General features: G+C 39.5%; 1 protein-coding gene across 1 annotated transcript in view; it reads left to right on the top strand.

Moving 5' to 3' along the window:
- Positions 1–23,199, top strand: part of scaper (S-phase cyclin A-associated protein in the ER) — a 33,643-nt gene extending 10,444 nt beyond the window's left edge. The window contains exons 17-28 of the mRNA XM_077710781.1: positions 443–579; positions 2,091–2,156; positions 2,578–2,704; positions 6,640–6,755; positions 10,639–10,762; positions 10,914–11,146; positions 12,735–12,890; positions 14,201–14,435; positions 15,303–15,452; positions 21,457–21,648; positions 22,407–22,455; positions 22,775–23,199. Of these exons, the coding sequence (XP_077566907.1) occupies positions 443–579; positions 2,091–2,156; positions 2,578–2,704; positions 6,640–6,755; positions 10,639–10,762; positions 10,914–11,146; positions 12,735–12,890; positions 14,201–14,435; positions 15,303–15,452; positions 21,457–21,648; positions 22,407–22,455; positions 22,775–22,872 (1,683 nt within the window). The 3' untranslated portion in view covers positions 22,873–23,199. The remainder of the gene's footprint in view (positions 1–442; positions 580–2,090; positions 2,157–2,577; positions 2,705–6,639; positions 6,756–10,638; positions 10,763–10,913; positions 11,147–12,734; positions 12,891–14,200; positions 14,436–15,302; positions 15,453–21,456; positions 21,649–22,406; positions 22,456–22,774) is intronic.
- The last annotated feature ends 376 nt before the right edge of the window (positions 23,200–23,575 follow it).

Here is a 23,575-nt window from a genome sequence, read left to right as displayed (position 1 = left end):
AATAATTTAAAATTTAGATAACACTTGTGAAGATCAATTTGAATTTAAAACTCACCAACTAATCTACAGAATCAGTAATCTGTCATTTTACAATTTACTCCTATTAAACTTTTATTTCTGACCGTGAAAATGTATATTATGGCCCACTTTAGTAAAGCGCTCCGTTAAGTCAGCAAATGTAGAATCACTTTCAACCAATCACTATGCCATCCAACATATTGGTTTAGTTTGACTATTGAATACAAGCCATTTTTCTATTAGGGCCATCCTCTGAGGGTGATGGATGAAAATATAATTACTAGGTAATTAGTTTCTAGCACATGCAGCATATCACTCAAATTGGGTTACGTGCATTACACCATCTATTGGTCAAAGCAACAGCTCTACTTAATTGTTTGGCTTTTGGATATTTATAATGACAATCCACTCTTGTGTACTTCAGGAACATCTTTCCTTGAAGAAATACGTTGTGGATATCATGACCGACAGTTCTGTCTCCTCCGAGAGTCCAAAGGATAGCGAGGAGAGGCTAAAAGCACGCAAGAAGGCAAAGAAACTCCGGGCCAGGATGAACTCCAGGTCATCATCTTCTTTTTCCTATTACTCAGTTTTATCACTTTTAATTTCCTCCTTCACCATGGTCTTTACAGACATAGAGGACAAAAGTGTTGCCGGACATTTTGCATAGATAGAAAAACATGATAGGTGCATCCTGACTCTGTGCAAGGTAACACTAATGACCTTAATTTATGGGCACTTTCAATGATTGCCCGGCAAAATAGCAAATCGGTCTCTTGGGCCTGGTCTTCCACCTGGAAAGTGCTTTTCTCCAAATTGCTGCCCTGCCATTGCCCACATTGCTCTGTGTACGGGGTGTATGTTGAAGCATGTGTGAGCCCTGCCTATTTTTCTTCCTTTCTGGTATTGATTTTTAAATGAAACATCAGAGAAAATCAATGCTAATAAACAAATAGGTGCTATGCTGTGTGGCAGAATCTGAACCTCAGCTGATGTATACTCTAATGTGCTGGCGGAAAAAGGAATAATATTGTTTTTTCCCCTTCATATTATAGTTTGGCGGCATTACAATTTGAAATATTAGAATTTTAAAGTTTAATCTTTATGCTAAATTTCCTTTCTTCATTTATTCAGTTTTTTCGTGATATTTTTAAATGTTTTGTGTGCACGTGTTTTCATTTGCGTTTCAGGTGTGGTAGTAGGGTTTTTTTTTAATTATTTTTTAAATATAGAGTAGTATGTTTTCTTCGTGCATGTCACTGTAAGAAAATCAATCAATTGCAGATATTTTGTGTGTCATGCTGCATATTTGGTGACAAGCAAGCCTGATAACGCATTAATATGAAACTTCTTCATCTTATGTCAACTTTGTCAGTGCTTATAAAAGAACACTTTAACACCACAGGCAGGGTGGCTCTTTGGACTAGTCTCAATGGCGCTTTCTGGCCTTTGTGAGTCTTTGTGGTGTTGAGAAAGTGACAACATGATTCGTCTCTGTTCTCTGTCATTCCCTCACCAGCCCTGCTGGGACTTGCATTCAAAGCCAGGAGCTCCCCCAAAGGCCATTACAAAAACACAGCAACCCCTAAAACCTAAATGATATCAACCTGACCATTGAACATTAAGGTTTTAAGACAACATAAAAATGTCTCTTAATTTGCTCACTCTCGTAACTTTGCTAAAAGTAGGAATAAACGATTTAATAAGCTCGACTACTTGTATAATTCATTATTTGAGGTTGTCCACACCTCCGTAAAAATATTTTAGAATATTGTTCTAATATTTTTGCCTTTTCTGAGGACAAGGATTTTGTGTCCTTTGAGTTTCGTGAGGCGACTTAACATGATTTTAATTTTGGTTTTAGTCACTGCCAGCAAAATACTGCTTCTCTGAGATCAGCATTGCTGTCTTCTAATTTTGGGCCAGCCGCTCCGTTGACAGGCCAAATAAACAACATGGGCTCCAACATTTTCTTTCCTTTCACACATCCATTCGCTGTGTGCTTTTTCTGGAAGGCCAAGCATATTTCCTTCAAAGATTCCTAAACTTTTTCTTTACTTTAAACCCCGCAGAGCAAAGCAATACGAGACATCACAAGACGCTAAGACACAAGTTCCTGATTCCCCGTACAAGGCTAAGTAAGTGCATTCCTTTTTTAATCTTAACTGTTTATTTTCTATGCTCAAATATTAGGAAAACCGCTGTGTTGTACGTCTGTGATTATTTTGACAGTTGATTCAGAGTTGTTCATTCAGTCTCTAAGGGAGGTTACCTTAAGTTGAGTTAATTACTGTTTCCAACGATTAATGCTTATTGGAAAAGTATCCTTGCTTCTCTCTTGGCCAAATTATGGATACTTTCTAATGCAGTATTTTAATATGAAGTCTTTTGATAAGGAAGAATATACATTAAATAACTGGGTCCATTTTAAGACGCCTCCATTTTTCCAGGTTTCTATCAACTTGGTTAATGAATCAATACTATATTGTTATTTGCAAGCTGTTTTTATACTGATACTCAAGCATATACCTCCGGCCTTGGGTTATTTTGTATTTTCAGGTTGCAGCGCCTTGTGAAGGACCTTTTAAAGCAACTACAGGGCCAAGACAATGGTCAGTGGGCCAACAACAAAGTATCCGGTCTGGATCGAACACTAGGAGAGATTGGTCGCATCTTGGAGAAACAGGTAACTTAAACAAAAGACTGCGATAGATTAAAAAAAAGTACTTATAACCTATTAACATCCAGTAGCTTTTCTTTTAAACTTTTTTTCCATTCTTGTGGTGACACTAAAGACTACTCCTTCTCTTTTGGCGTTCGTGTCTGTCGCTTAAACTGTCTGGAGTTGAACGTGGGTCATGCCAGACGCTCCGAATGTCTCCTCGGTCATTAGTTATGTTTGGCTTCGGCTCCCTCTGTCTCACCCTCCCAAGTATCACTTACTCTAAACCCACTTGCCTTTGGTTATTGGCTAATGAAGACCACGTTAACTGTGTTTTGATTGTGCACATGGTACCAATAGAGGTGCTTCCTGGCACGAGAGTGAGCATTGTCCCCATGTCTGTGGTTTGTCCTACTCAGACGCCAATGGCTTAGAGTCTTAGACAATGGCTAGCTGAATTTTTGAAGACCATATTCATGCCAAACACTCAGAATTTATTCTTATTCATCCTAAAATGCATTATTATGGACCACCACAATATTTTGCGCATTTTTTTTTATATAGGCCTTTCAATATTCTAGATATATGTGCCCCCCAAATGGGAAAATTGGTATTTAGTCCTTTTTTCACCTGAAACTGACAGTTTTTGGTTAAACAGATATATTTTAACTCTCAATCTGCTTCAGTGAAAAGAATAAAGTTAGGTGAATCATATACAATCTATAGAATAGGTTTCCCAATATAGTTCATTTGAAACTTGTTCCACACTTAAAAAAACATTAATATGAAAAGACATAAGCCATTAAAACACCTGCCAGGATGTTTATTATGAGGAAAATATACGCCCCACTTCCTATAACGAGGCATAAATTTCCTGTCAAGTTGTGGATTGCACAATTATACCATCCCACTTTGTGTGTGTGGGCGTCAGTATAGCAACATTATGGAGACCCATCAGAGAGAACATGGATAGCCGGAGATGCTATTATCCTATTTCCCTAGGGATGTTTAGAAAGAAATACTGGCTGGCAAAACCTCTTCTAAGGAGAGAGGAGGAATCAGCTGTGATATAAGTAGCTCACAAGCTGTCACTACACCAGAACTCTCCTCTATGCTCCGCCCACTGTCAACATCAGGTGAAAGGTCAGTGGGCCATTGAAGATGTGCTCCATTCACCAGTGTTGCAACAAAAATTGTGAATCCAGCATCTAGTTTTCACCACAGTTTTAGAGCTAGATGTGGTCTAGTTGGCTTCTACCATCTCACAGAAATTGAGCCATGAAAAAGCATGATTGGCAAATGAGACAGTCAGGGAAGCACTTTCCTCTCTAATCCCTGGACAAAGACAAATAAATAAAGTCTCCGTCAGCATGCCTGTCTGGCCCCTACGAATCGGGACCGTTTAGATTATTTGACCTAACAAGCATCTCTCATGTCACTGACTCACCTACAGATTTGTTTTTCTGCCCCATATCTGATTCAGTCTCCACTTTCTCCGCTAATTCTGTAGACAACACCCGACACTACTCTCATGCACTGCCGTTTAGGCCCCACCCCGTCACCCCTCTCTCTCTCCATCCCATACTGCTCACGAGGTTACGCATCATATCTCTCTGACCCTTACTTGTTTCTCCCTCTGTGGCCTCTAATGGTTTATTTTGTGTCAAACCTAATTCTAGCTGTACGGTGCATGATTGAGATGTGAAATTTCCCAATTTTCTGCTCCTTTTTTTCCACATACTCTTTCCCTATTATTATTATCTACTAGTCAAAGTGTTTATTAGTGTTTTCAATTAAAGCCTGTCTAAAAATATTCAATTTGTAAAGATATGTCAAGGGCGCAAAGCTGTGAGTACCAGAAAATGTTGGCACTATTTGCATTTCCAATGCCTGCCTGCTGTCAGGGCCTCCTTGTGTAGAATAGACATCAGCAAAGTTTGAACTTTGAAAGTGTGTTTTGGTAATGTCAGATTGACAGCACATAGCTAACGCCCAATAACAGCAAAAGTTGGTGGATTTCTTTCAATGTCCATCTTCATTAGGAATTTATACTTTCAGATATAAAAATAGTATGTTTAAGGATTCAAAATAGCTTTAAAGCATGCTGTATATATATCTTTTTATTTCATACATCATTTAAAGGCATGGATTAAGACCCTAATATTTTGGCACTCTAAGCATCTCAATGAAAAATTTAAAATATTATGCTAGGTAAAATGAATTGCAAACTGAAGCGCTTTGTTTAACTTCTGTGTTTAGTTTTTTAATCCAATGAGTCTGTTAAAGTAGCTCGGAACGTCATTTAATCCTAAAGTGATGATTCTCGCTTAATTTACCATCATTTTCAGACTTCTCGCTACTTTAACCCCCACTTTTAACCCTGCAGTGTATCTTTTTATTATTAATATTTATTTTTTACAGGCTGAATAGTTAGTCTTAAATATCCCCGACTACAACAACGATACAACAGTTGATATCTGCTGTTTATTGTATGAACAACTACATTTAATCAGGGTCCTTTAGCCTTTCACAGAAAGAAACATCTTTGAACTTGACCGTTTCTTTGTCCATCTGCTGACAAGGATGGACTAGCGAGGGCATTGCGGTACCTCATCTCCATGTAATTAAAGTGTCTGGTAGGTGGAGACTGTACTACAAAATACAATCTGGCTGGACTGTTGCAGACTGTTGCAGGAATTAGCAGCTGCTGCAGCCTTACCATCAACTGGGGTAACAATAGTTGACCCTGGACAGTAATTGAATAAGATGCTCCTTCTTGTATTATTCAGAAGCTGTCTATCCAACTTGGGTCTTAATGATTGGCCTTTAGTGGCCACCCTGTTAAGGAAAGATAAATTAGCTACTCCTCTTTTACTGCTAATATCGATTTGGGGGTTAAATTGATCCAAATAAATGGAAGGGGACAATGACTGCTCCACAATTTCTTGTGGAGTGAATTACAATTAATCGGTATGCTAACAGTACTAATACTAAGAATGAATTGGTAAGACATATGTTGGCACTTAGCAATTTTAATTACATTTTCATTCTTTAATGTGATTATTTAATTGAAATACTGCCTACAAGAAAATGGAAAGGTAGACATGACTGGCTATTATGAAACAGGAGGAGTAGGTTTAGCTGTAATCCTTTGCATTCAGTTTCATTCAATCTTAATAGCTGATAAATCTGTCATCAGAAGATACCAGCTTATCTTGTCTAGTTTACAGAAAACTGGGTGGATCCCGTTCAGCCTTTAGAATCCTCTTTAATTGACTTGCGTCGAGAGAGCTGTCTCATATTTGGCCGAGAATGTTATAGGTAGGCTTGTTGATGTGATAATTAAGGAAATAGAAACTGCTCAAACTGTCTTTGGGATATGTTTTATTATTATTTCATGCATCTTGGTCTAAATGTTTCTGTCAAACAAAGATTTTTTTCAGTTTTCTGTTTGTACGTGACACTGAAATCGAGGACTATTTGCCTCCTCAGTTGTCATGGGTGACAGATAAAGAGCTTATCTGTAATTCTGTAAAGCACTTCACTCTCAATGTGTTCAGGCTTGTTGGCAACTTCCCATCTAGCGAACAAAAGTGATGTGAAGTGGTTGGATATTACTGCTGTCATTGCACTAAGGAGCTTGTAACCTCATTAGGAGGAGGGGTGACCTTCAGCGTAACACTGCTTGCTGAAGTCATGCAAAGTTGCTCCTTTGGGCCTACAGCATTTTTGCTTGCAATCCACCCATATTAGAAAAATATCACAATTTTCTGCCCTTTTCATTTCGCTATTGCAAGGACTGATTTATTTTAGGTGTGTACCTTGCCAATGAAGGCCATTCATTGCAATGATGTCATCAGCTCCCAAATGTTATAGGAACTAAAGATGGACTGTACATTGAACCATGGACCTCCACAATTTCAATTAAATTTCTCTCTACTGTGTACCTTTGTCTATAGAACACTGCAGACCAAGTAGCCTTTCAAGTGGCCGGCGGCCTATCAGCTCTGGAGCAAATCCTGCAGGTCGTCACTGCTGCGTCGTCACCTACCACCATTCCCCGTATTCCTTACAAGTTAGTATTACATTTCAATTTTACTCTTGTAATCTAAAAATGTGCAATTAATTGTGATTTAAACCCAAGTTATTATGTTCACACCACTTTATTTCCATTTTTTTTTCAATTTACTTTCACTTGACCATACGTAGGGGGTTTGTTTAGTTGCAATACTTTTATGTATTGCCTGAAAGCTGGTTCCTTTAGTTATGCCCAAAACATTTGATGTTTAGCAATATTTGAAATATTAATGGTGGCATCACTAGGGTAAGTCTTTGTTATTATATATTTTTTTATTTATTATAAGCCAAACTTAAATGTATTTGTTGACTTTGTAGATTGAATCCTTTTAGTAATTTCAAACTCTTTATTTGCTGTTGTTATTTTCCAGTTGCTTTAATTTATTAAGATGATCTCCACAACCCTACTTAATTACTGCTTGATGATTTTTCAGTAAATATACTTAAAACTTCATTATCAACGGGTAATGACGTGGTCAGAGAAATCACAAAGACGTTCCGTTTTTCCATTTAATTTGTGTTACCTCTCCAATGTGTCCCATCTACCAGAATGGTGACTATTTTTGAGTTGTGGGGCTTTGCTTATGCTGAGGCTTCTCGGTGATATGTTAAGAAAGGCAGCCTTATTGGCTAGTGGAACTCTGTAATGGAGCAAAATGGCCTCGCTCTTCCATTCATTAGCATTTAGTGGTCTCTGAATCCTTGCTAATGGAGAAATTATTTTATTTATAAGGCTTTTAAAGGACATCACTTGTCTATTGATTTTTGGGGAGGTTCAAGGCTCTCATCAATCATAGTAATCAGAGGGAATTCTAAGCAAGACATTTCTTTGTAAATTAATAATGAAGTGAATCATGTTTTGATTCTCTCTTTGCTACCACTAAAGTGCACATAAATCTATGATTAAGCATCCCCAACAATAGGAATACCAGTATGTAATCTGCCAGTCTTCCAAAATAGAGAATGTTTATAGCAGTAAGTTTTCAAAGCTCTTTTCGTAGCACTTCCTATCGAAGGCTTTACATATATATTTTTTAAATTAAATTGTGCTTTACTGGTCGCTTCTCAGACCTTTTTACTGGTAACTCCGACTTCATTAAAATATTCAAACCAGTTGAAAATGAGTTGTAGTAGAATACTATAATTTTATTGTAGTTTTGCAATGTCAGCATTCCAAGTGAGTCTGAATTATTGCCATTTGTCTATTTGTCACTTTACGTCATCTACTTTGTACTAGTCTTCAATTCCTAATGCACCACAATGTGGGCGCAAGAGCCCGAGAGTGTGCTATGCTATCTGTTTACAAGAGATGCTACCATATTGATCGCCTCCTCTTGCCAGATGAGCAGAGCAATTTTACCACCAAAAACTGAACGCAACTAAAGTGATGCTTTAGGCATACATGTCTCCCAAGGGACTTTAATTCCATCCTGTTACCATTACATTAATGAGCTAATTCCTCTGAAAACTTCTACTTATTTCCTAGCACAATCCTGTGTTGACTAGAGTGGTGTAGGACTCTGCTGACTTATGCTAAGCGATTTTAGACTTTTTGTTACCTTTAATTATTTAACAAGAGTAGATTTAGAATCACTTCTTGACCTAATACAGTGTAGTTCTGGAAAGTCGTAACCCAGCAGTTATCATTATCTTTCTAAAGGCAGAAACAATGTCGTGAATCTCTTTGGAACTTTTTTATGATATACTAAATCAGTACTTAATACTAACTAAAGTTAAATATAATGTCGTCATGGTAAATTGATCCGGTGCCTTCATGGAAAGGTGTTGGAGGCTTCGTATGCACGTGTTAACCCAATTTGTATTTGCACCTCTTGTCTCATATGACTTGGTGTATCCTGTGAAATTAGACCTTATGCCTGTGGCTTTATTTCAGGATGTTTTCCATCGTTTGTTTGAGTGTGTGCATGACGCTCTGTTACGGCTCATCACATTTCCCCACCCCCTCGAACCTTAGCCAGTGAGGGGCAACAACCAGAGTCGATGTCCTGGAAGCAGTGAGGGTATCAAAATGATCAGCAGCAGAATCAAATTAAATGTCATTTAGATACCAGTGAATGAATGGATTGTTTGACAGCATAAGGAACTGGATTTCCTCCTTGCCTTTTATATTTTGGCTTAGGATTCTTATTCTTCTCCCCAACACAATTTTGCCCTGTTTAAGAGGCAGTGACTCAACCTGATCTGGAAGTTGGTCAGATTTCTACCGGTTTACTCTAGCCAAGCTTGACTGCTCACATAGGAAGCGTACAGAGAGTAAGAAATGTGAGACTTGAGGAGCACAGATCTCAGGGTAGATAAATCAAGGCTGTGACAAAAAGAGCCTTTTGCACACTTGTTGTCTGTGTAGATCTTTTTTTTTCAAGTTGGAACACATTTTCACAAACCTCAAAGACGTGGTAATTTGATTATTGTGTCATTGTCCAGTTTTTAAATTGTATTCGTTATTGAATGAAAACTTTGAATTGTTTCAGTCTAGCCCATTCACTTAAGAAGAACATGAGAGATATGCTAATAGGAAATCTCATAGGAATCTCAGTTAACGTCACCTTCCAACACCTTGACCCGATCATACAAAAGCCTTTAGGCCACCCAAGCAGCTACAGATCAGGGTTAAAGCTGATCAGTGATATCTGATCTTTCATAATCCTCTACCTCTCTCATTCACAATTCTCCAACAATTGAATCAAAACTTCATCCACATTATAACTTTTAAATTCATAGATACTCATATGAGTAACCAATCAACAAATTTGTTATGGTCAATTTTCGGACCATGAAAAAAACCCCAATCAGAACCAGTAAGGAAGTGCAACTGAAAGAATGTGGCCACCACTCCCAAGACAATACGTTTACGTAACATGAGACAAAATGATGTGGCACTTTAACAAATTGTCTGGCAAAATCTTTGACTTGAGCCGTCACGAAGGACTACTGAGATCGGTCGCCCTGCCTGGCAATTTCCCTATCAGGTGTCAGCTTCATTAGGTCCCAATTAGATAGGAGGAAACCAAAGACAGATCATTGCAAGGGTTCATTGTACAAGTGTGTAAGGGCATAACACAAACATGTCTTTGATAGACTCCCCACTTGTTCCAAGATGACTAAAGACAGGCCTGATAAGATGTATTACAAATCAATTGCATGCTCATTACCTTTGCAGTCACGTGGATGGATTTTTATGCCAGAGGCCTAGATAGATAGATATCTTTAGAAAAAAATTGAATTTGGTAATGTTACCATCTTAGTCTGGATATATGTACTAATGTGCTATGAAAACACTCTTACATGTCTGTCTGAAATAATTCTAACCTTATCCTTTTTGAATTTTTCCTTTTTCATGCCAGTGTTGACTGAAAACTAGCAGTAGATGTGAAGGCATTGATAGCAATCAAAATGTTTACTAATTCAAGTCACAATGGCCTGTTTTTTTAGGTTTAGAGACAGATTTCCCCCCATAATGTGCAGTTCGTACACATGCTAAAATATGAAGTCAGGAAATATTAACTGAACAGAGTTTTAAGTGTGCGTAGTAGCTAGCTTTAAATGCAAAGGGACCAATCACTTATCTTACTTGGAGTTTGTTTTAAAGCACACATAATACAGAAGCAAGCTGACAGGCTTATCTGGAGATGATGCCCTGGGGCCACAGGGAAATGCTGAGAAAGACAGCTTTATCTCTGCAGTTAAAAATAAATGCTGCAAAATCTCAGCCAAAATGGGACTCGGATTGTCCTATGCTGCATTGAGGACTTCTTATATGACGAGCTTCAAATGGACTTATATTCTCACTATGTCATTGAAACGTACCTAAGGCGTTCTTGATAGTATAGTACTCACAATTTCCCTTTTTGCTGCCTTAGGTCCCTTTGTGTGGCGGTGAACACCTACTTCTACACTTGCTCTTCATGTCCCCTTAACTGCTCCTATGTATTATTCAGCAACAAGATTGCACTCCTCATGGACCTGCTGCTTCACCAACTCACGGTCAGAAAATATTGGATTTGGCTCCCAACTCTGCTGGAGATTTTAATTTTTGTGAAGTTTCACAGCACTTATTCTATTGTACTATATCAAATGTAACAGATTTAGTCATTACTGCAAATAGCTGTAATTGTTTTCTGTTTTTGTCTTGTAGCTTTATGTGCCAGATGAAGACAAGTCCATTTTTGGTCGCAGCGTTAACAAACAAGTGTTTGAGGGTTTTACCACCAATCTACTGAAGACCACCGCTACCATCTTAGCCTGTCTGTCGCCACTGACCTCTGAGCTAGAAAAAGGGGAAAACGCATTGATTACATCCCCAGACTCCAAGGTCTCCAAGAACTGTGCCACCGATTCCTTCAACATTCGTACGCAAGATTTAATCAGGTATTTCACCAATTCATTTTTGTGTCTTGACATCGTCTTCACTAGGTTTGAATGTCGGTCATCGCCTGAATCTTCAATAGCATGTCTGGTGAAATATTAGCTGACAAAATGTGAGCCCTTTTAGAAAAAGACCAATGGTGTCTTGTCAAAACGAGAGTAGTGTGAGAATGAGCGTGTATCCTGGACTATATCCAACTTTTTGTGCGCAAGGGGGCAACACATTTCAAGTAGGATCACTTACTAAGGGGGGCACAAAGTAGCGTAAACAAAAAGCACTTGCAGGGCTTTGAAAGGTCCCCTTGAAGCTGGCGTTGGAGCTCACCATGCGGATCTGGACTATAGGAGGTAGCCTCTGAATTGATGCAGAAATGCAGCATATGAGGAAAGGCAGGCCTGGCCCCACGAAGAAGCCGTTGGGAGAGTGCGTCCTTTGCACCGTCCCTCCCACAAGCCATGATTCATCTGGTTGAAGCAGCTGCAAGGAACCACCACTCTCATCCACTGACCTAGTCGTAACCCTGGAGACGGGAGGCCTTGAGAAAAATGGCGTCGTCTGAGTTAATCCCAAGTATCAGCAGAGGAGTTACCTCAACTGCCTTCTGTAATGTATTAGCAAGTGAGAAAGGACAAAAGATCAAAACATTTTTAGCTTTCGCATTGACACTCTCATTATGGCGTGCCATATATCATACGTAAAACAGCTCACAATTTCCTTTCTGCTTATTACCACATTCTCAGTTTTCCTTCCAGTGCTTTTAGACCTTGTCATTGTCATAAATGTTTTTATTTCGGGCTCATATCACACGGCGCCAAGTGGCAAGTGTGACCACCAAGCAGCTTGTCAAACATTGAGCAGAGGTTGAGCAAAGCAGTCGATGTGAGGATGGATCCTTTCAGCCAAAGTCGTTCTGTGAAAGAAGAAAAAAGTCATAACAATTGAAATGGGTTCAAGTGTCAAATGGCCTGCAATTGAATATGGGCATTGTCACCTGTTTTGAGGGGGGGGGGGCATAGTGACTGACTAGAGAAAGAGGGGTGAAAACAGCATTAAAAGTATGGCGTCACAAGGTTTTTGTTCAATTGGGTTCTTCACACCAAACTTTACAGAATTGGAATTGGATTCTTAAAAGTTTGTTTTCATTTCCTTGATTAACAAATGATCTTATCTCTAAATCACAAAGCCAATGATCATGGGAGCCGCAGTGTATTATAATACTTTTAGGTGTAATGGAGATGTAGGAAGATGGCTCGAGGTCAGTAGACACAAGAACCCAAATTCTAGCTGGCACATGGGCCACAACAGCCAGCTAATTACACTATTAGGAGTGATTTGTGGCTGAAAGACCACGGGGAAACATGATCATGAGACCTGCCATTGGCAAAGACAAATTGGAGATATCACAGCAATAGCAGTAGTAGGCGGAGGGCTTAGGTGAGGTGTCAGCTTTCCATTGCAAAGATGTGGAAGAATGCAAGATGCATTCCCCCCCAATGAGTTTCAGAATTTATTTTGTACCACGTTTAGGAGAACACTAGGCCATAATGTCCTCAATCAGCTCATCTCACTTCCTCTCTGTGTTTCTTACAGCTATGTGGTCAACATGGGTTTGATTGACAAGTTGTATGGTTGCTTCCTATCCATCCAAAGCCCTGTGGATGAGCACCCCAAGATGTCTGCTTTCCTTCAACAAGCGTCAGCTTTGTTGCACAGCATGTGCAAGTTGTGCTTTGTCGTAACTGGCCGGTAAGCATGTCCTTCGCTCTCTTAGGTTACTTTTCAAATCTAATGACCAAGAATGTAACAAGGATCACTAAAGGCGACTTTCATGGTTACGCAAACAAAGATAGTCGGTCGGTTCCTCTGCAATAAGCCGGTAGGTCGTTTCCTCCAGCCATCTAGCTAAGCTGTCTTTACTGGCGATAGAGATAGGCATCTACTTGACCCAGCTCTCTGTCACTCACCATAAACCTTAGCTTACAGCTCGGGGGGAGCCCACCCACATGTGCCATGGTGACCTCCCCCAAAGAGAGGTTCAGTGGTGCTGCTGACAGAGGCTAAGCATACAGTCACACCAATGGACGGAGAGCAGTGCCAAAGTTCTTCACTTGATAGAAACATTGCCCACAGTAGCTGATGCTAGATGTGCTTTGATGTCACGCATTACCAGGAATGCACTTAATGCATTTAGGTTATGTTAAATATTGATATCAAATAGCATTATTAGCTTAAGATATTTTCCATGGCTGGCCTCACTTTAGTGCCGAATAACAGAATGCTGACATGTCACTAGTCTTTTAGCAGGTGTAAGAAGATTAAAAAACAATCCATCATTTTTCTACCCCACGCAGTAAAAGATACGCAATAATTACTACTGTATCTAAATGGAGAAAATAGACAAAATAGTCATTTCAGAGCTCAGAACTCAATTTTATATATACAGTATTTTTAAATCAATATAATACCTACTACATTCCAAGTTGTGACAAAATATCATTCATCTAGGCCTATGAAATTTCATTCACAGCTCCATCAGCCAACAGGGCTTCTCCATGCCTCATGTAAAAGACTGTTCATTGGCCATGTAGAATATTTGGTGCATGCCAGTTGCTCTGTCTGGGGATTATAATGACATTAGGAGGCTGTGTTCTAGCATCGCAGCATACTTCTCACAAGGCCTGTTGGCTAACATCAAGTATCAGCATGCACTGTGGGTTCCTTCCAGGGGTCACTCACGTTCCACTGAGCTTGACTGCAAATCACGGCTGCTGCTGTGGAGACATTGCAGTCCTAACCTGACCTCGTTACTAGTGACAATCTCATTTCTATTTGATTTGATGTATTAAAATAAATGCCTTGCAAATATGCAAGTTTATATATTATAACATGATTTTACTTCAGTCTGTCAACAATATATTTTCAAAGCTTTAGCTATATTATGTGTTTAATATAATCCTTTGAATATCTGCACTTGTTAAAAATCTAGTTGTGTGTCTACATCAGCATTATTGACACTGCATATCTTGTCTAACCCTAACCCTAACCCTGATCTTTAGAGGGTCCAGTATATTTGACAACAAACGGCAGGACCCCACTGGACTTACGGCGCTTCTGCAGTCCACTGACTTAGTGGGAGTGGTGCACACGCTGTATTCTATTCTGCTGCACAGTTTCCTGCCAGAGTCATCTTCTCAAAGTCAGGAACCTTACAGCCACGGGGTCATCCAGGTGGCTTTGCAAGGCATCCGCTTCCTCAACAGTTTTGCCCTGCTTGACCTCTCTGCCTTCCAGGTATATCTACAAGGATGGTATAGATTTCTAGTAATCATAAAACTGTATTGGTTTATCACGTTCATGCTATCGAAAAAGCAAATAGGTTCTGCAAGGCTCTCATGTTTTGTAAATTTGTTGAGAAATACTAAAGCCTCATATCAGCATAAAATCTTTAAACAATAGATCAATGATTAGCCCAAGAAATCGAGACAAGTACAAACATTTATCCCTTCTTGATTGAATACATTTGTAAACCTGATCTGGTTTACGCCGGCTCCCATCTTAATGTCCTTTAGAAATGGAGTTTCTCTCCTCAGGACAAAGGTGACCCATGGACATAAACGTAGATGACCTCTGACCTGATGCCTGGTGGTAGGATTGATTAGTTCCCAGTGGGTCAGCAGTTCGGATGAGCACAAGTGATTAGCACTACAAACTGGGATGTACATGACACAGTTTTTCACATTGCTTTGGAGTGTTTATACTACTGAATCACCTTACCTACTGTGATTTCTACATTTGACGAAAAACGGACTTTAAGCTTAGTTTTGAATCTTACATGTTTAACGTCAAATGCATTTACGATGCTCAAACTCTCGAGTAGAGTTGTGAAGATCTTTCGGTGCTTTGTCACACTGGCATGTTTGATAAATACTGTCAGCAAACTGCTCCTCTCATCTCATTTCCCTGCCGGTTTTCGGATGTTTTATGGTGTTTAACCTGCTTGGAGCCTTTTCTACCAAGCAAATTCCCACGAGTAACACATATAAAATGTTTTATTACTTTGCATTGTTATAACATTCGTGCAGGGCTTGGTAATATTAGTCACAGGCCCTTCAAGTTAATTGACTGCGCTGTACGCTAACATGGTGGGCAATCTTCCAGACTGTTCTAGGAGCCGAGGGCCTGTCACTCGCTTTCCGTCACATCGTCAGCTCGCTGCTTTGGTACTGCACCCAGCATTCGGCTGAAAACCTGCTTCACGAAGTCATCATCTGTGTCGGATACTTCACTGTCAATCACCCGGACAACCAGGTAAACTATCTGAAGGCAAATATATATATATTTTCCAGCTAAAATGAGCTCTGCAGACAAACCACCTTCACAATTATTACCAGCAACAACACAAATGCAATGCTTAATTTGAGTTGAGGGCTGCATAACTACGATAGATTTGGTTTTAAAGTGGTTTCTGATATATTGTTTCTCCTTTTTAAACTTAAGTGATTTAAAATGATTTATTTATTTAAAAGTATTAATGTTTAGCTTTCATATGGCTCATGTTTTGTAATGACTAACAATGTTGAGGTAGGCTGTGCATATTACCAATGCAATTAAGAAAATGAACACTTTTAAACTACCAAGTGGTTTAAATTCAGTTTGCCAAGTCATTTTCTGCATTATAAACGATTCTGAAAGGCCTTGAAATATTTTTGGCCACTTATTTAAGAACAACAAATAGAAACATGGTAGATCAATTTAGGGGTTTGTTTTTCAATTACATTTTATTTCCACTAATTAACCTATCTTGATGATCACATGGTCCAACAATTTTTTTGCCCGTAGCAAAAAAACATCAATTTTAAGATATATTTCTGTGCACCTCTTTGCCTATGATCTCTGTATCATCTATTAGCACCCACAGTGACCCATTGTATCCTTCCAGACAGCATGCACATCTATGCCTTATATCCACTTATGTGACACTATGGAAGTGATGTGCACCAGCAAATCTGGCTGCTGTGTAATTGGCTGTCATGCGTGGTCCGTCTAGCAACCCCCTGATCAGCCACAGTTGGCTGCACTCTGATTTGGTTAAGACCGACTGGCATAGATAGAAGCCTCTGACCTCTGACACATCGTTGAGGTCCTCTTAGCAATTTATAGGCGGATTACTGATTCTAATTAGCCACATCTTTCCAATTGAATGAAAGCCATCCTCTACCAGGACATTCAGACTTTCCTTTGAGCGTATTGTTTTAATTATTTTAATGTACAGAATCTCCGAGCCAATTTGCATTTCACATTGAATAATTGAATGAGGCCCGATGATTAAGTATTGGGAGTGACAGATTATTCCCTATCCATGTGCACATAAAATTGTTAACATCCTGAAGGCTAGCATGACCCTATTTGGGTTTCTCATTCGAAGTAAAATCATTTGCCCTCGGTCAGTGTAATCTCAGTAAAGAGGTTGTGAGAAGGAATAAATGGTTTGAGTTTTTGGTAACTCTAGGTCGTCTGGTTTCCAATTTCCCACACAACCGGCAAGTAGGGGATCGTCTTTGCCAGTCATCCAGTTGTGGGAACGCGTCTATTAAATTGTGCACCAAGATGGATGGCGTCGAAGAGAATATTCAGAGCAGCTTGAGCTTTTCTCCGGCTAATGTAAGCACTGGCACAGCACAAAAGCAACTCCAGCCGAGTCTCGTGCGGTCGCCGTCGCTGCTGATTCAATGTCGGCACACCGGCTTTTGTTTATATGTGTGCTCTAGAAGTGAAGCCGCTCATAAAAAGCTGAACTTTGAAGCATACGTCCTGATGTATCCCCCCCCCCTGCTCAAGGGGCATGAATAATTCACTTTGTCAGACAAAAAGCCATTGCGGTGGAACATATGTAGTCTTGCTCGTGGGGGCCACTGAACCATGTAGCCATATGTTTCATTGTCTGTAAGACCAGTCTGTGGAAATGTTACAGAATCAAGTAGGACAAAAACAAACTTATCTGATGATAGCTGACATTAAACTCTACTTCCTCTTGTCCTGTAACGAAAAATGCACACTTAATCCTTGCGCTCAAATCTGGTGATTCATTTGTGACTCATCCAAGACGATGAGCTGCGGAATCTTTGAACTGACAGAACTGTCATTGGCAACTGTTGACATGTTAACCCACCTGATTCCAGCATGCTCATTTTCTACTTGAACGTTAAGACAACTTTTTTCCAACCTACGTGGAAAAATGACCACACACACGTCGCTTTGGCAAGAAAACAGAGTTAATTTCAAAGTTAGCATTAAAGGATTTATGAATCAAACCATGTCAGATGTTTATCTTCCTCAGATTCCCTTATGTATATTCTTGCAAAATTGTAAGTGCTAGCAAGAATCCTACAAACTGGATATTATCTCTGTGTCAATATCCCACACGCAAGTCCTTATCTGTGGGGGTCATCCCTCTTCTTCCCATTCTCTCAGAGGGCGTTTCCTCTGCCCTCCAGGCCCGAGCATGATCTTTAGGCCTGTAATTCCTGCTAACCTGCTGTTGAAACGCTCCCTTCAGCAGCACATTACTGCCGAGACAAGCAAGCTCTCGCTGCCCGCGGGCTAAGTGCAACTCGCTCAGACCGCAGGGAGCCAACGACGGGGATTGTTACACTTTGTATCGCCCGGCAGAGTAAACAGAGCCAGTCAAAAGCAGACAGACAGACACTCACTCCACTGACTGGCAGGAAAGTGCCTGATTGTTCACAGTCTGATTTACACTCAACTTCAAGGGTGAACACAGGTCCAACCTGACTTAACCCTTTAAAGGGCAATTCGTTTAAATCATTGGCTGACATAGACGGTCCAGTGCATTTAGACGGGGAGCGATTCATTTTGCTTTTTTATTTATCCATGTATGGTGTGATTTTAAGGATTCAGTGAACCCAAGAATATTTTTCCCTTGTTAATCTCTGAAAACGCCGAGGTTGTAATTGTCCTAGGTCAGGGGTCGGGAACCTTTTTGACGAAGAGAGTCACAAACAATTCATATTTTCTTGTGTTATTCTTTGGGAGACATACTCTGAATTGAAAAAGTCAAAATACAGGTAAATGGGTGCCTTTTTTTTCTCAGTTCACCACTTTTAAAGTGGAAAAAATATACCTTTGACAACATTCTTATGCAGTTGCTCATCAATGAAGTCTAATGCAACTAAAAAAGAAGATTATAGCAGCTCTAGACATAGTATCTCAGCCCTGTCACCAGCGGTTTCCCTATTTTAGCTCACAGTTTAGCAAAGGGCTAAGGTGCAACCATCAAAAGAGCCACATGTGGCTCTCGAGCCATAGGTTCCCTTCCCCTTGTCCTATGTACTGTGCTCTCTTCAGCATCATTCCACAGTGGGATTCATATCAGGAATATCTGACATCAGACAACAGTTGCTCATTTTATTGGGTAAACTTGCAAGCTTTTTTTTCTTTTCCTAGACATTCGACAATTACCCTTAAGTCAAGTTGGAGTGTCTATGTCAATGTCTGCATTGTTGGAATTTCCTTGTCTAAAGGTGGTTTACATAGGAGCTGATGCGTGTCTGGATAAACGCTTGTAAACAGTTATCTGGCCAACTTGGCTTTGTTGTTTTTTTGTGGTGCTACTCTGTCGTCTTATCAGTATTATAGTATACGTTGTATATATGACTCTTGTCCCTAGGAAGTTGTTAGAAGGTTGTCCAGACGCATTGATTGTTTTGTTTTTTTGTGACATCCCAAATCAGATTCAACCTGCCTAATTCAAGTGTACCAGTTTGGTACAACATACATTTTGGTTGACACTGTTACTGGTATTTTGTGGTAAATGTTTATTATGGTTGTAGTTTGCAGTATATATAGTCTTTAAACTGCTTTTCGCTCTAGCATTCCAAGTCTGGGTTCCAGTACATTAAGTTTAACACACTCTTTGTTGTCGTTGTGGACAGTGAGGAAGTTATGTCATGGAAGCGTCATAAAAGCAACCCTGTTTTAAATCGACAGCTTTTTGGGCTTAAGAAAGAACAGAACACTGACGATGTTGAGTGTTTTTTTTTCTTTCTCTGGCCAGAGGCCCTGATTTGTGTGTGTGTGTGCGATGTCAGGCTTCACTCTACAGAACCTCGAATGCAATGAGGGAAAAAGAACATACAAGTTTAGACTCCAATTCAGACCAGGTTCCCATAGGAAGTAAAAGTGAGGAAAACTGTCATCACCATAACCTCAGACTTTGATCTGTCATGCAAGTGTAAAAATGAGTTAAACCACAAAGGTATAATGAAAAAGCATTTAGTTTTCCAGAATGGATGCATTTGCCAGTTTCTTTTTTTCCACACACGTAAAAAGATATGAACTGAAAATGTATTTTTTTCATTTTAAACTAATTTTAGTAAAAAATATATACATTTAATGCAAGATAATTCAGTTCAGATTGGGAATAAACATCATCTCATAATTTAAACTAACAAAGGCATGAAAAACAAAGTATTTTATTCATATTGGTATTTGTAATATTGATGCTAACAGCAAATTGACATACATTCACAAAGAAAATTGTGAAAACTTTCCTGAGAATGAACCCCTGTCTTTGTCAATGAGGCCATTTAAGTAATACTGACTGTGCAACATTGTATACTACCACTACAACTACCTTCAAACAGTCTTGTATTCATTGTCCTTCTCAAGCATTCTTGGACATAATTGAACCCACAATCTTAATACTCGGTGATGACCCCTATCAAAACTATGTACGTCTCAGTTTTAGCCCAATTCTCAAATGTTTGACCCCAAACATTCACTTTTGTTGGTTCTGCTTGACTTCCCCTCCTTTGAGCATGAGCTTCACGCTTGGTTGTAGACCCGAACTCCCTCTAAAGTTGTTTCCAGTTTATATTTGGGCACCATTCCAACTTACAATTTAGGATTGAGTGAAAAGTATCACAAATAGAGCAAAACTACATACACTGAAAATAAGCAACACTGCTTCTGAAAACACCTTAAAGCTTTTTTTTTCCCCATTAGTGGATGAATTTGACCAGTGAGTCCCACATTCCTGAGTAAAAAAAACCTTCTTATTGAATTATAGAACTTGTTGGAATTGAACCTTTCATAGTTCTCTGCACTCTTAAACCACTTCAGTCAAACTTTGTATACACCTAACCAGGTGCAGGAATAAAACTCAAAAGCCCCTAAAATTGAATTTGATCCATAGTAAATTTTAAAAAAATGAAAAAAAAAACAGTTTTCTTTTCATTTCAACAATTTGATGCATACCATGAAAAAATCCTTGAAAAAAAAAACAACTTAAACTGGATATAAAGCATTTGACATAAACAAGATCTCTCCCAAGTTTACAATTGGTACTGTCAACTGCGATGAGCTCCTCACATCAGACAGAACACTTGTTATTGCACCCCCTGGATTTGACGCGTTCTGCTGGGCTTCTGTAAACAGGCAGCGATAAGAAAAAGCCTGTTCTGTGTCTCCTTGAATGTGTTCGCAGAGGGCAGGTCCTGAGAGGCTTCACCTTGCGCTGATAAAAGTGATGAATGATCCCTCAGTTTTTACTTCTGCTCGAGCTGTGAGCACACTATCAAAAGAGAAACCTATTTGAGCATATTTTTAGTCTTAGTCTCTTAATTTATGACACACTGACCCCATACTGATCTTTTCATTGGCCCCTACCTGTATAATGCCACTGCACTTGGTGTCTGTAGTCTGGATTTACTCTGTTGACCTCCAACCTCGGGATGAAATGCCTGTGGAAAGGTGAAGTCTGGTGACATCACGTTTCCCCTTCTGGCGTTCTTTCATTACAGCCACTGCAAAGGACGAGACAAACTTCCCATTTTTTTGTTTTATAGCCTTTAATTGCTGCTGACACATGTCTTACTAATGGTTGTTTGCGTGTTGTTTCAGTGGCAGATTTACATGGTGATTTACTAGCGGCAGTTACGCTGACCTGGCTATCTTGTCTGTCTTTAGTACTCAAACTTGGATTATTAGGGGGAAAAAATCATTGTGAGGGTGCCTCATGTTGTATTTTTTAGGCACCCTCACATTTGAACATAGTATGATTGCAATCCTCTAAAAATGACGCATTCCGGCTCAATTTCTGATCATGTGATTGTACCGAGGGCATAAAAGTTTCTAGTCATGACCCTTTTCCAGCAAAGTTTTTTTAAAAAGTTAAACAAAAATAGCAAATATGTTTTTAAATGTACTTCGGTCTAATGCAGACAAATCCATGTGGTTAAAAAAGTATTTTCACCTGTCAAATTCCCACTCTTGCCCATGTTGCGTGTTGCAGGCGATTGTGCAGTCTGGCCGGCAGCCCAGCGTTCTGCAAAAACTCTGTCAGCTGCCCTTCCAATACTTTAGCCACCCGCGCCTCATCCGCGTTCTCTTCCCATCACTCATCTCCGCCTGCTACAACAACGGCCCCAACAAGGTCATCTTGCAGCAAGAGATGAGCTGCGTGCTGCTCGCCACATTCATTCAGGTAAAAATCACTCATTCCGATTTTAAAAAGCCACAAATACACACACCCGCCGCTCCTAGCCATTGGCGGTCAATGTGTAGCAAAGCGGCGTCCTCACAAAGACGAATGGCTTCCTCAGTGGGTGGATTTAGGCCGCCGCCGCCGACAAACACCTTGTCTCCTTTATCTTCCTCTGACAACACTCAGCCGAGCACCACTGTTTGGAAACCGATTAACCCGCCATTCACAAGGAGACGAGCTATTGTCATTGCTTTCAAACAAAGTCACAATGCGCGCCGTCTCATTGTGACGTTTGGCCCCTGGCAGCATTCCTTACGGGGAACCTGGAAGGACGGGATTGCATGACTCATTACCTTTCCGGAGACTAGTATATGAAATGAAAGATCATTTGCCCCCCTCTGTACAGATTTCTGTACAAACTCCCACATTTTAACTTTGTGGAATACAACATCGCTCTCAATCTGTCTTCAATTGACCCTTTTAGGGACAGTGGTCATTACAGTAGATCGCTATTCAAAAGTTGCTGCTTAAAGACATTTATCGGGGGAAGTGACTATTTTTGGTCATTTAAAAACAAACATAACTATTTGTATTTGTTTGCCTCACTATTATTTATTTATTTTTTACATAAAAATGCGCTAGAATTTTTTTAGGCCATTTTGTGCGAGTTGTTAATTCAGATTTTCATTCTTTTGCTGTAAATTTTGCTTATTTTGCTATAACTGAAATGTTAACTTTGTTCTTGCATCAATTCATAGGATTGTCCTACCAGTGAGAAACCATGTGACGGGAAAACAAGGCCAAGTGGTAAGTCACTCAACTATGAACACTTGTTGAATTCATCCCAATTATTTTACTGAATCCATATTCACAGTTAACGCATTGGCTACCATTGACGGAGCTGGACTGGCGATAATTTCTTTAAAATTCACAGCACATGATTGTACCTCTATCATCGTCAATGGTAGCTAATTAATTAATATTAGCATAACAAAAACAGTCCATCATAAAAGGTGAAGATCCCTAAAAGTGTCCCAATGTCTCTCCCCCACTCTCGTGTTTTATGACTCGTATACACTCTCACGGTACATTTACGATACGCGTGTCTTTTATGTCTCGCGTGCAGCACTCGAACAGCTGGATTTCTGCGAGTTGCCCAATCGCTTCCCTCGAGACCAGTGGGAATCTGCGCTGCAGTTTTTCCTCAACAAACAGGACAAGTGACTGATGACACCTTAAAAGGAATCACTAACCACAGGCTGATTTGACTAAATCCATTTTTTTAAGTTAAAAAAGACATTTTGCTTGTACATTGCAGTTAGAAAGCAACAACAAGACGGTTTGTTTCACTTCTGAAACTTTTATTTATTTTTTGGTCCTATTTTTGTGCTCATTCGTTATGGCACACGCTATTTGAAAATGTGTGTAGATTGTTTTGTGGGGTAGCGTCTTCTCGGTTTCTTAAAAAGGAAAAACACTAAAAAATGTTCACGCATTCTTATAATTTGTATAAATGTATATAATAAACGTTTTGGGGTTTTGTTGCTGGAATTTGATGGTTTCGTGATCGTTTCATCTGCCAGTGCATGCGTGGTGATTAAATTTAAGACATTGAGATTACTTATAAAGTAATTAATTAGAGCAGTAAGTTATGTAATTTACTACATTTAAAAAAATACTTATTCCATTTGAACGTGCACATACTGTTTGGCCTTTTAATTGCTGCATTTGGACAAATTTGGTTAAAACTGCAAAATCTATTTATAACTCATTGACTGTGATTGACGGCAATAGACATCCAATCCTTTTGAATTGGGAGAGGCTGGCAGTCCGAATGGATAGGACGTCTCCAGCCGTCAATGTCATTTGAAAGATAACCATTAAGCATAGGCTTTCCTGGCACTGATAAAAGCGAATCCACCCTAAC

This window comes from Stigmatopora nigra, chromosome 2 (assembly GCF_051989575.1).
Source record: "Stigmatopora nigra isolate UIUO_SnigA chromosome 2, RoL_Snig_1.1, whole genome shotgun sequence".
In the NCBI taxonomy this organism is placed as follows: domain Eukaryota; kingdom Metazoa; phylum Chordata; class Actinopteri; order Syngnathiformes; family Syngnathidae; genus Stigmatopora; species Stigmatopora nigra.
The sequence above is the reverse complement of the archived record's forward strand: the minus strand, read 5'-3'. Positions and strand labels throughout refer to the sequence as shown.